The sequence below is a fragment of the Phoca vitulina genome, unplaced genomic scaffold (genome assembly GCF_004348235.1).
Source record: "Phoca vitulina isolate PV1807 unplaced genomic scaffold, GSC_HSeal_1.0 scaffold22, whole genome shotgun sequence".
NCBI lineage: Eukaryota > Metazoa > Chordata > Mammalia > Carnivora > Phocidae > Phoca > Phoca vitulina.
Window position 1 is genome coordinate 36909778 of NW_022589725.1, and position 13499 is coordinate 36923276.

General features: G+C 42.5%; 1 protein-coding gene across 1 annotated transcript; it reads right to left on the bottom strand.

Annotated features, from left to right (window-relative positions):
- Positions 1 to 254: 254 nt before the first annotated feature.
- NANP (N-acetylneuraminic acid phosphatase) lies at positions 255 to 12677 on the bottom strand. The gene is made up of 2 exons (XM_032419624.1): positions 12536 to 12677; positions 255 to 2938 (listed from the first exon to the last, which is right to left on the bottom strand). The coding sequence occupies exons 1-2, from the start codon at positions 12623 to 12625 to the stop codon at positions 2282 to 2284; spliced, it is 747 nt and encodes a 248-aa protein (XP_032275515.1). The 5' UTR covers positions 12626 to 12677; the 3' UTR covers positions 255 to 2281.
- Between the last annotated feature and the right edge of the window lie 822 nt (positions 12678 to 13499).

The window sequence follows — 13499 nt, forward strand, 5'->3', positions numbered from 1 at the left end:
TTACGATCAGATCTAAGATGTTTGTGCACCAGTGGGTTGCATGTGTATATGGAATCAGAAAACATCCATCTTTGTGTTAGTATTCCAGGTGCAGTGTCCATTTTTGTCTACTCTAGGCCTTCCTCTATAACTGATGCTTGGGATAGCCTCTGGACAATTAAGAATTTAGGGCTTTGTAAAGCATACCACTATGGAAAACTGAGAAAAATAAAGATGATAGGATACCATTATTACATCATTTTTTTAATCTTGAAGAATATTATTCTAAAAACAAAAACATTAATAAAATCATAGGTCTATCCCAAGATTTCTTAATATCTTCTTTAACGTTCCACTCGGAAGGTAGAAAACCACCAAGTTTTTCTCCAAGGAAGGGTACAGATGGAATGCAATATTGCATTACCGCATGTACCAAATGCAAACTGGAAGAACAAGGAAACAAGCCACACACCCCCCACCCCATAACTTTTGCTGAAGAACTGCTCACTTGACATCCTAGGAACTATCTTGCTGAGGTCTGTCATTATGATCTAGAAGCAATGAACCTTCTCCAGTTAGCAGAGTGAATGTGACACTGCCTACATCCATCCTGTGGGATAGCTAAAAGGACAAACCCTCAGCATCACACATCAATATATCAGAGAAACCACACACATAATTATTTTTCTGCCTAGATCCTCCAATTTAATAATTTTTAAATAGCTAAAATATAATCAAGGTCACATGGGTACCATACCTGGAACTATACACAAACATACCCTGTTCATAAATGTTTAGCTTCATAGCAACAACACCCTGGGACAGTCAAGGACACAATCACAGTTGTAAAAATTAAGAGTGAAAAGTAAACACAACAGGACATTTGCACAAAAGCAGAGAATCCTGTTCTTGGCAATAGGCAGGAAATGACTGGCTAAAGAAATAAGTTAAGGATAGGCATACTCTAGAATCTAAGTATCATAATCATAGGATATTTAAAGGAGTCATAGCTATATATATTCTAACAGTCTAATATTTTACATTAGTAGCTTCTTATACAAAAGTTAAAAAAAAAAAAACCTGCCAAAAACCAACCCAAATCATTTTTTTCCTTAACCATTTTACTCCAAGTTGGTGAAGACATGAGAATGTCTAGCTTAATGGCCTAGAAAAAGTTTTCTAGTTGCAAGATGTCTTAGTCATTAATTAATAAACTCAAAGTGAACACTGAATTGGATATAGAAACTGTGAAACAGGATATATTTCCTAAAATTTGAAAGACAGGGGACGTTACACCAAGAGCCACTTAAATTATATTAAAATGGCACCCTGAAATTATTTCATAGCAAAACATAATTTTCTATTAGCTTTCATCATATGGGTGAAACTATTCAGTCAGTAGAGAATTTATGGGAGAGCGACATGGTTAGGCTGCACCTCTGAGGTATCCACAGAAGGAAAATGACTTTTGGTGCCATGTGGCTTGTACTTATCCCCAGCCAGGCAGTCTAGTCCCCTGAACCCAACTGTATACCTGGGAAAAGATTGTAAAAATACTTCCGTAAGAGGTAAAGACTAATAAGAACCTACAAGTGCACTCTGGAAAGATGTGAAACTGTCATGGAAAAGGAGCACCACATGTTAATTTTAATGGCTTTTTTACTGGAGAAATCTATTTGTCACGTATATACCATAGGAAAATGCCCCCCTGCCCCCAAAAAAAGGTCATGCAGAAAAACTGGATTCATAAAAGAACATATATATTCAAAGTAGGCAAAAATATGGTATATATCTTTTAAAAAAGAAAATATGCAAAATAATTTCACTATGGAATGCCTTGATTGGCATGTGACTTAGCACTTATTTCCTATTAATCAGATCCAATTGTTCTGATAAATCTCTATTATATATCTGTTTTAGAATATCTATTTTAAAAAAATATCTATTTTTAAGACACAACATAAAACCTGTATTTGTGCATCCATGTATAAGCTATCTTGCCTGGTATCTTCATGGATCCAAGATGCTAAAAGACTAATAATTTTTTAAAAACCTCAAGTCACAGATTAACAAATAATATATTTCCTCAAGTTTTCTGGATTATACTACTAAAAGTAACTTGTATTAATTAAGGTACTCTGGATTTCCAGATATAAATACCAGTCAGTGGTTGATTGGCTATTAAATCGTAAGTAAAATTATTCTTAGGACTGGGTCTTGGTATATGGAATGCCTTAACTTTTCTTAGTTCAAAACCTGTAATTTGACCCTAAAAATACATAATCATGCCCTTTTATGGGCCTTAAGCTGACATACTGACTGTACAATCTATACTTTGTAAGAGAGCAGGTAACTCTAGCACAGAAGAAACTATATAATGTGGCATGGGGGATGACTTCAGTGGCATTATTCCATTTTTATTTATCCAGACTGTTGCTTTCAGCCCTGCATTGAGGCCTCCTTGTATATCTGTTTCTAGTGTGTCACCAACCATCACACAGTCCCCAGGCTGTACTCCGAGGAGATCACAGCCGTGATAAAATATGGAAGGTGCTGGTTTCTCTTCTTTCTGCTCTCCACCTACAACGATAGCATCAAAATAGGACTGGCAGGCACAAGCCTCGATCTTCTCCCTCTGGGTCTGTCGGTCTCCATTTGTTAATAAAAGTAGGCGGACCTCCTTCCGAAGTTCAGTGAGCATGGCTTTAACATCTTCTGCTAGTATCATATGCTGTAAACGTGTAGATTTCCACAGGAAATAACATTCTTCAGCCAATTTCCTATTGGCTGCACCACCCTTCGTTTCCTGGATTGCTTCTTCCCAGTGTAAAGTCCTTAGGTCAGTAATGCATGTACTGGAAGGATGAAAACATTCCTTGCTGAGTTTAACTTGAACTTTGTCACAAATGGTTTCAGCCTCTTCTTTGTAATGGTATTTTGATTGTAAGAGCTTTATCACCTAAATAAAGGAAAACAACTCCATTAACACACTTCAGGTCTTTTATAGTCATGCCCTGAGAAGCCAAGCCATGTTCCTATAATGCCAGAGTAGAGATTCCAACTCCATGTGCCTGCCTTAAGGCAGCTCTGTTACCACACCATTTCTGGTGGGAATTGGTCTCATTTTCAAAGAGTATCAGAGGGAAGATTTCCCAATCTCTCTACACAACTCATTCATATTTTTGACCGATTTCTATTCTAAGAAGTATCTTCAGATATAGGTCATAAAAACCCTTCATTTGGCAGTCCACCACCTTCCATTCTGGTTATGAAGAAATAGAAATAAAACCTAGGTTTAAATTTAGTAAAACATTTTAAATTCCTCACAACCATTATATAGACTCTTCCCAAAAATAATGCTGGTTCATCCTTTTATCTACATCCATTTTACGTTCTGAAGGCCTAAACTGACCACCATATAAAATGGGACCTAATTCTGTACTTTTAAAAACATGTATTCAGTTCTAACAGAATCAAGCATGTTGGGGCGCCTGGGTGGCCCAGTCATTAAGCGTCTGCCTTTGGTTCAGGTCATGATCCCAGGGTCCTGGGATCGAGCCCCGCATCGGGCTCCCTGCTCAGTGGGAAGCCTGCTTCTCCGTCTCCCACTCCCCCTGCTTGTGTTCCCTCTCTCGCTGTGTCTCTCTGTCAAATAAATAAAATCTTAAAAAAAAAAAAAGAATCAAGCATGTTCCATGATTTCAGCAGTTTAATGACCCAGGGCTTTTTCCAAACCTAGTTTTCCAGATAAAAAACTTCAAGGAGTTCTGAGTCACCCTCTGTTACATTGGTTCTGACTCCCTTATTAGAATTACACGCTCCCTCTTGTGTTCCCCCGACTTTTTATCTCGGCTTTTATTAGGTTCTTTTCCATTTGGCCTCTTTTAACATTTACGGAGGCCCTAATGTGGCAAGCATTGTGCCTAATGCTCACATATATTATTTCTAACCTTTTCCACAACTCTGCGAGGGACTCCCCTTTTTGAAATGAGGAAATGGAAATTCAGAACTATTAAGTAACTTGCCCAAGCTGGGATTTAAATCCACACTTGCCTACTTCCAAAGCACATGTGCTTACCTTTACACTATTGTATTAGGCAGTGGAGACTGGGTCTGTTGCCCTCATGACATCATCTGGTGGGGAAAATAAGCAGGTATGCAACCAACATAAATGCTGGGTTGAGTGCTATGACAGTCATGTAAACAACGGTGGAAATAAAATGTAAGAAGCAAGTAATTCCACAGGGTTATTGGATAAGACCTGGCAGAGAAAGTAGCTTTTTTTTCTAACTTTTTTAAAGATTTTATTTATTTATTTGACAGAGAGACAGCGAGAGAGGGAACACAAGCAGAGGGAGTGGGAGAGGGAAAAGCAGGCTTCCCACTGAGCAGGGAGCCCAATGTGGGGCTTGATCCCAGCACACTGGGATCATGACCTGAGCTGAAGGCGGATGCTTAAGGACTGAGCCACCCAGGCACCCTGAGAAAGTAACATTTAAACCAAGGTATTACCAAGCCTAGAAGGTGGGCCTGGGAGGAGAATGAAATCATTCTAGACAGAAGGAATAGCAAGAACAAAGCTACGGAGCTTAGAATTTTGAGAACTGGGAAAGGTGAGAAGCTGATTTCAAGCTGAAATGGAAGGCATATGAGGGAGGATCCTAAAAGAGGAGGCTGAAGAGCATGTTTGCAACTGGTTAGTAAAGGGCCTTCAATCCCAGGCTGCTACAGATGCTACCCAAGTCCCCTTGGCAGTTTCCATACATGCCAGTGGCTTCATACTGTTAAGTGATACTGTAATGCCAATTGGGCTTCATACTCTAAGTAACTAAGGGCTTTATTTGACCATGGGCGCACCCATGCACACAAGCTGGGGCTGAAGTGTTGCCCTGGAAGTGGGCCTCAACCAATGAGGGGCACAAATTGGTAGATTAATATCCCAGCCTTCTTGTCCCTTGGGAGGGACAACTGAAGCATGCTCTGTATGCTGTCTCCCAGAGTTCCGCAACTGTTCATACCAGTAACCTGCTCATTTATTAGATTCCCTCCCTTCCTTGTATGATTCCACCATTCTTCTACAGCACTTGCAAGGATCACCTCCCAAATGGACTACCTGCATTTGAAGTCCCTATCTTAGGGACATCTGGGGAAAGTTGACAATGCCAAGACAACTTTGGATCTTTGGATAATGAGTGCAATGCACATAGCTGGGACTAAAAACTGTCTGCTGTTGAAGCAAGGAGGTCAAACAAGTTAAAATGTGTTGCCCTAAACTATACAGGGAACAAGTAGTATGCTACTCACACCAGACACTCAATTCACCTACTGAAAAGGGGAAAGAGATTAATAGACACATTTTTCCTCCTTCAAAGTATAAGAATCACATTGGGGCGCCTGGGTGGCTCAGTCGTTAAGCGTCTGCCTTCGGCTCAGGTCATGGGATCCAGCCCCACATGGGCTCCCTGCTTGGCAGGAAGCCTGCTTCTCCCTCTCCTACTCCCCCTGCTTGCATTCCCTCTCTCACTGTGTCTCTCTCTGTCAAATAAATAAATAAAATGTTAAAAAAAAAAAAGTATAAGAATCACATCAAAAGTAAATATTGTTCAGGCTATTTGTGCTCTTCAAAAAAATGCAATAGTTAAAAAGTCTTATTTCTTCGGGGCGCCTGGGTGGCTCAGTCGTTAAGCGTCTGCCTTCAGCTCAGGTCATGATCCCAGGGTCCTGGGATCGAGCCCCGCATCGGGCTCCCTGCTCGGCAGGAAGTCTGCTTCTCCCTTTCCCACTCCCTCTGCTTGTGTTCCCTCTCTCGCTGTGTCTCTCTCTGTCAAATAAATAAATAAAATCTTTAAAAAAAAAAAAAAAAAGTCTTATTTCTTCAAGAAAAATACACCATTCCTAAGAATTTTAGGGGAAGGCAAAGTTAAATTTCAGTTAACAAACAGAGCTTTTACAGCCTCCATGCGCATGTCACCATCTTTTCTAACAATGTCAGTTGAATTACTCTTGAGCTGGGGCGCCTGGGTGGCTCAGTCGCTGGGTGTCTGCCTTCGGCTCAGGTCATGATCCCAGGGTCCTGGGATTGAGCCCTGCATTGGGCTCCCTGCTCAGCAGAAGCCTGCTTCTCCCTCTCCCACTCCCCCTGCTTGTGTTCCCTCTCTCACTGTGTCTCTCTGTCAAATAAATAAATAAAATCTTTAAAAAAAAAATTACTCTTGAGCTATGATGGAAGGTTACCCTAAAGTTTTATTAGCAAACCTATTGCTACACAATAAAAGAACACAGGCCTCTAGAAATCCACAGTGCTTAAGCTTAAATAGGAGCTGGCTCATAGCCAACAGAGAGAGCTCCCAGAACTGTCCAATTTCCTGTTCCTGCAATTGGCAATTCATTTCACATGTTTTTAGGGCTCTGAAAAAACAGAATTAGCTCACCTTAAAGGGGAGAGTCTTGTAAAGGTATAGCATACCACTTTCAAGTTTTGAAATTTCTTCCCATTATATCCTCTGATTTAACTTTCCCATTTTTTCACACAGCAACTAATTGCAGATTCAATTGGGATCATAAGTAGCATTTTTTTTAAGATTTTATTTATTTATTTGACAGAGAGAGAGAGAGCACACAAGCAGGGGGAGCAGCAGAGGGAGGAGGAGAAGCAGGTTCCTTTGCTGAGCAGGGAGCCTGATGCAGGGCTCGATCCCAGGACCCTGGGATCGTGATCTGAGCTGAAAGCAGTTGCTTAACCGACTGAGCCATCCAGGCACCCCCAAGTAGCATTTTAATATTAACATATTTGGGGAAAAAGTTTATCAGCCATTTACATATTATTAAACCAGAAATAACACCTATTGAGAATCACTGTTGTACACCTGAAACTAACGTAACATTGTGTATCAACTATACTTCAATAAAAACAAAAAACACCTAACTTGAATTAGTTCATATTATTACTAGTATAAACAATCCTAATCCCTGCACTGAGAAAATAGGAATTTTGATTGAATTGGGGGTGGAGGAAAAGATCTCTAATTTGGAGGTGTGATGACATTTTGTGCAAGGGATAAGGTGGCTTGAAAAGGATTCTGAGTACAATTAAGCCCACCAGGTACCTAGGGGCCTGAAGAAAAGGGCCCTAAGATAGTGAAGGGGGGAAGGGGGAGATCAATTTGTAGATAAGATAAACTCAAGCTTCTACTTCAAAACTCTAAGTCTCATCTTAACCCATATAGAAAGGAAACTATATCCTTCCAACCTGCTCTCTGGACCCAGAATTAAAGATAACTATCATCAGTACTAGTTTTTAGCTAATTGTGATTTAAACACTCTTTGAGGGCTAGTGTAGGAACTATATAATACTGTAACACTACGATATGATATGAAGTGGCTGAATTCCAAATAAAACTGAGTTAAAAATACATGCTCACAGGGGCACCTGGGTGGCTCAGTTGGTTGGGCTTCTGACTCTTGATTTCAGCTCAGGTTGTGATCTCGGGTTCCTGGGACGGAGCCCCATTCAGGCTCCACGCTCAGTGTGGGGTCTCCTTGGGATGCTCTCTCTTCCTCTGCCCCTCCCCATGCTTGCACTCACTCTCTCTAAAATAAATGAATAAAATCTTTATTTTTTATTTGTTTTTAAAGATTTTATTTATTTATTTGACAGACACAGCGAGAGAGGGAACACAAGCAGGGGGAGTGGGAGAGGGAGAAGCAGGCTTTCCGCTGAGCAGAGAGCCCGATGCGGGGCTCGATCCCAGGACCCTGGGATCGTGACCTGAGCCGAAGGCAGACACTTAACGACTGAGCCACCCAGGCGCCCCTGAATAAAATCTTTAAAAAAAAATTACATGCTCACTATGACTGCCTACATATAGCCTAACAATTCAAGCAGCCCTCATGTTTAGTCCAAGTCTTTCTTGAAACATCATTTACTCCATGTGACTTACCTGACCAACCTATTTAAAACTGCAATTCATTCTCCTCTCCACTTTTCCAGACATACTTATAAATAAACATACATTTGATGTATTATGTTCATGATCAACCACCACTAGAAAGTAAACTCACAAACGCAGAAATCTTTTCTGCTCTGTTCACTGAGAAACCCCAAATTCTGTGGACAGCTTCCTCCTGGGTAGTGACCCTGAAAGAAAGGCCTGAAGATGGCAGAAAGAAGTAACTTTTCCAGAAGATTAAAAAAAATTAAATGGATATATAGAGTCAGTATATGGCTCCTTCTCCCCAAGCACAAGGCAATGACTAGACCTTTCCTCCCTTTCTCCTTTCATAAATCAGAGTATTTATGAAAGCTGGTGTGTTACTTTTGAATAGGCCAACATTTATGGATGGTGTTGTATTCTTTTTTTTTTTTAGATTTTATTTATTTATTTGGGAGAGAGAGAGCATGAGCAGAGGGAGAAGCAAGCTCCTCGCTTAATAGGGAGCCCAATGCGGGGCTCAATCCCAGGACCCCGAGATCATAACCTAAAGCAAAGGCAGATGCTTAAACAACTGAGCCACCCAGGCTCCCCAGATGGTATTGTATTCTTACATGATAAAGCACTCCTTGTATAGTCAAAAGCACACAACTCAATTCTGCTCATTTAATAGGATGTTTATAAAGGAGGTGGCAACCGAACCAAGTCTGAAGACCTGGATTTTGATCCATTCATCCATTATTCATTTAATATTTACCATGTATCAAATGAATATGACCAAGATAGTTTGTTTCCTCTTAAGAAGCTTTTAAGTTGCAGGCATCTGAATTGCAAAAATTAATTGTAATATCCTTTGATAAGTATATTTTAAGATATCTTGAACAAAATACAGTGTTGGTATAAGGAAGGGTGTAAAGACTAGGGAGAAATACGATCTGACTTTTTTTCAGAAATTTCACTCTGGCAGGAACGTGGAGGATGAACTGGACACAGTAAGCTTGGGAGACACCACCACAGCAATCGTCTAGGTGACAGACAAGTCCACCTTTAATTAAGATAAGGGTGGTGGGGGGGTGGATATGCAGGAGACAGACTGGGTTACAGGGTGGATGGTACAATTCATCAAGTTTACGCTTGGATGCTATATACTTCCCATGCATTCAATTAAACCTCATAAGGACACTGAGGACTAATATCACCATTCAAATTTTTAAATAAGGAGTTAAGATTTAGACAGTTTAGGGAACTTGTTCAGACACTTTCAGCTAGGTATTGGGAGAGTTGTGATTCAAACTCAAATGACTGATTTTAACACATGAACTCTAGGCTATAGCATGATTTGGCCTAAACCAAGAATTTAATTTCAATATACTGGGCTTGACCTGCCAAGAACACACAAGACAGCTAGAGAGACTGGAGGCAATACAGCACAGGGTGGTGCCCATGAGGTTAAGGTCAAGGGTATGCAAATGGAAGGGATAGTCAATAGTATGCAATACCTCAGCAAAGTCATTAATACAGACTTAAAATGTCCATTGACTCTGGCAATTTGGGAAGTGCCTAATGACCTGGCAAGTCTATTTCATTAAGTAGCACAAAGAGAAGCTATATGTCAAGGGATTAAGGAATATATAAAAGGTGGAGACGTGGAGATAATGTATATAGATTTCTTTTGAAAAATATTGCCGTCAACACAAAAACAGACACATAGGTCAATGGAACAGAACAGAGAATCCAGAAATGGACTCGACTCTATGGTCAATTATCTTCCACAAAGCAGGAAAGAATATCCAATGGAAAAAGGACAGTCTCTTCAATAAATGATGTTGGGAAAATTGGACAGCCACATGCAGAAGAATGAAACTGGACCATTTCCTTACACCACACACAAAAATAGACTCAAAATGGATGAAAGGCCTAAATGTGAGACAGGAATCCATCAAAATCCTAGAGAACACAGGCAGCAATCTCTTTGACCTTGGCCTCTTTGACTTCTTGCTAGACACATCCCCAGAGGCAAGGGAAACAAAAGCAAAAATGTATTGGGACTTCATCAAGATAAGCTTTTTTTTGTTTGTTTTGTTTTTTCAGCATGGTTATTTCATATTTTATTGGACTGATATACATCACCATTCCTGTGATAAAGCTAACCTAGGGCTAAGAATGTCAAATAGGAAAAGGGGAGAAACCATCCACAAATTTGATTAAACTATTAATATTAAGGTACATAAATCTTTGGGTTGGAATCGAGGGAAAAAAACTGTTCAGAGCTTTGGTTTCTAACAAGAATCTCCTAAAGGCTCTACTAATACAAGGTCAGTTTATGGAAAAACTCTTGAATTGCACAAAACCCCATTAGGCAGGAGAAATGGGCAAGATAGAAGGACGTGGGCTCTGGGGGCAGCCGGTCTGCAGCAAGGACGGCTGGGCTGGAGGCCGCGGCTCACGCCCAGGACCTGGAGGTAGGAGTCTAGAAGTCTAGAGGCAAAGTTTAGTGCATTCACCCAAAGTCCTTGCTTTCCAGTCAGTCTCTAGGGTGCTGATGATTTCCTCAGACATGGAAAAAGCTTTTTTTTAAAAAAAGACTTTATTTATTTGACACAGAGAGAGAGAGGGAGCACAACCAGGGGGAGCAGCAGAGGGAGAAGGAGAAGCAGGCTTTCTGCTGGTCAGGGAGCCGGATGCGAGGCTCGATCCCAGAACCCTGGGATCATGACCTGACCATGACCAAAGGCAGATGTTTAACCGACTGAGCCACCCAGGCACCCCAAGATAAAAAGCTTTTGCACAGCAAAGGAAACAGTCGACAAAACTAAAAGGCAACCTACAGAGTGGGAGAATATATTTGCAAATGTTTTATCAGATAAAGGGCTAGTATCCAAGATCTATAAAGAACTTATCAAACTCAACACCCAAAAAACAAATAATTCAGTCAAGAAATGGGCAGAAGACATGAACAGACTTTTCTCCAAAGAAAATGGCCAAGAGACACATGAAAAAATGCTCTACATCACTTGGCATCAGGGAAATACAAATCAAAACCACAATGGAGTATATTAGTCAGCCATCAAAAAGAATGAAATCTTGCCATTTGCAACAACATGGATAGAACTAGAGGGTATTATGCTAATTCAAGAAGTCAGAGAAAGACAAATACCACATGATTTCCCTCATACGTGGAATTTAAGAAACAAAACGGGAAAGTAAGGAAAAATAAGATAAAAACAGAGAGGGAGGCAAACCATAAGAAAATCTGAACTCTAGGGAACAATCTTGAGGGTTGCTGGAGGGAAGGTGGGTGGGGGATGGGGTAATAGCATGATGGGCATGAAGGAGGGCACCTGATGTAATGAGCACTGGGTGTTCTATGCAACTGATGATTCCCTGAAACCAATAAAACACTACATAACTAACTTGAATTCAAATTAAAAACAACAACAACAAAAAACAAGGCCCTCAAGAGAGATAAATATCTAGTGAAGGAAGAAAGGTTCAAAGGAGGCTTCTTTTTTATTTTTTCAAGTATGGGACAGACCTGAATATGCAGGAGTGAAACGCACCAAGAAAGGATGAAGATGCAAGGAGTCAAAACCTGGGGCACCTAGGTGGCTCAGTCAGGTAAGCATCGGACTCTTGACCTGGGCTCAGGTCTTGAGGTCGCCCCGGTCCAGCCCCACCTTTGGGGCTTAAAAAAACAAAACAAAACAAAACAAAACAAAAAACCCAGGGAGTCAAAACCTAACTAATGAAGCATGAAGGGGTTGGGACTCTCAGGGTTGGAAGGATTAGCTTTTGAAAGTGGGTTTTCGCATCTGATAATCCTTGGTTTTCTCCCTAGAGCTGAAGGCAGAAGAAAGAAAGCAGGGGTGGATTTGGGGCTTGAAGAGGTCTGATTCAGCATTTGTGGGTATAGAAAGGAGAGGATGCTGCTGAATAATGCCTCATGAAAGTAATGCTCTGTACAAGCACGGACTGTGAGTGTCACCTCAGAAATCTTAAGGGTCACACCCACAGCAGGGAGACTGGAGGTGAATTTCTGCGGAGAAAATTTTCTGGAGTCAATTAAGTCCAGGCTCGCCACTGATAGTTGTGTAACTTCTTGGGTCTCCTCAAAGATCTGCCTAAGACCAAGCACTGCCAAAGACCACGCGGTGTGGAGAGGCCAACCGCGTAGAGCCTGGCGCCACACTAGCCTAGCTGGTCCGAACCTGTCTTGGCAAAAAGCCAGGTGACCGTCTATGTTTGTGGGCAACTCTGCCACCGTGGCAGTTTTAACGACATTCTCCCGGGTCCCACAGCGCTGGAAACAACTTCTAGAACCCAGCTTCCCAGACGTGGGCGTAGGCAGGCAGGTAACCCAAGCCGCTGGGCGTGAGAGAAGGCAGCCTCCCCAGCCAGTTTCCCCTGCCCACTGGTCCTTCTTTCCCGCTCCTTCCCTCACGAGGTGGGTCTCAAAGGACGAGAAGCCAGTGCCTCCGGGATGACCCAGCGCCAGGCGCGGTGTCGATGGACTCGGCAGTGGGAATGTCGGGGGTGGGAGGACACCAAGGGGACAGGAAAGCGCGCGATACGGGTTGGGCGCGCTGACCCTGCCCAGAGGACGACCGCGGGAGTCGGGACGTTACCTCCAACATGCCTTTTCTACTCGCCCCTGCCGTGTCGATGAGCGTGTTGTCCAGATCGAAGAAAACCGCCCGCACCCTGTTCAGCACCATCCCGCCACTCGCGCTCGCACCGCGCCAACTCGCTGCTGCCACCGCTGCCCGCGCATGCGTGAAGCGGGCCCGCGGTCAAGGAAGACGTGGGCGGGGCCGTGAGGTCACCTGACCATTTGGCGCTGCCCGCGGGACTCCCGCGAGAGGTCTCAATATTGGAGCGTCTGAGGAAATGCCGCGAGACTCCGGGATCGTGGTCTAACCCGTGCGATCGAGGAACGCTTTCGTCAGTGGGCGAGTGGTTATCTGAACAGTTTGGATGTGGAGGGTGATTAGTAGCGCTGTTTTCCTTCCTAGCCTCTTTCTGCTTATCTCTTTTTTTCATGTTGTCCTCCTGGCGTGAGGAGAATGTCATAAGTACCCGGGGGAGGTTTTGTGCGCCATCTGGCGCCTGAAGGAGGCCGAGAATCAGTTGGCTTTTCCGGTTAGGCTATGGGTTGTCGCATGGAGAGCTGCCCGCTGTCCGAAGCGTCGCTGGTCTTTTGCTTGCCCTAAGTTGGGGTGTGAGTGCATGTGTGTAGTATCCGGAGTCTGCGGTTACGGGAGAAGTCATGTCGATGGCAGGAATGCCAGTGGGGTGCAAAGGTGTGATATTTACCCTACTAGAGTAGCCGTGTTAGAACTGGAGCCTGATTCCTTAAGACCCCTGTGTCGGGGCTGTGCTTGGAAAGACAGGGGGGACTCTGTAGGGTCTGCTGATGTTTTGTCCACTTAGATTGCTTTTCCTGAAGACTTGCATTTCCAGGTTTTTGAATACCATATAAATGGTTTTCAGGTGTAGCAAGGAGCTGAGGGACCGTAACAGTCTATTGATCCCCAGAAGGTCAATAACAACTGCTTTCTACTCCTAGCAAGACAAAGATGTTGAAATTAA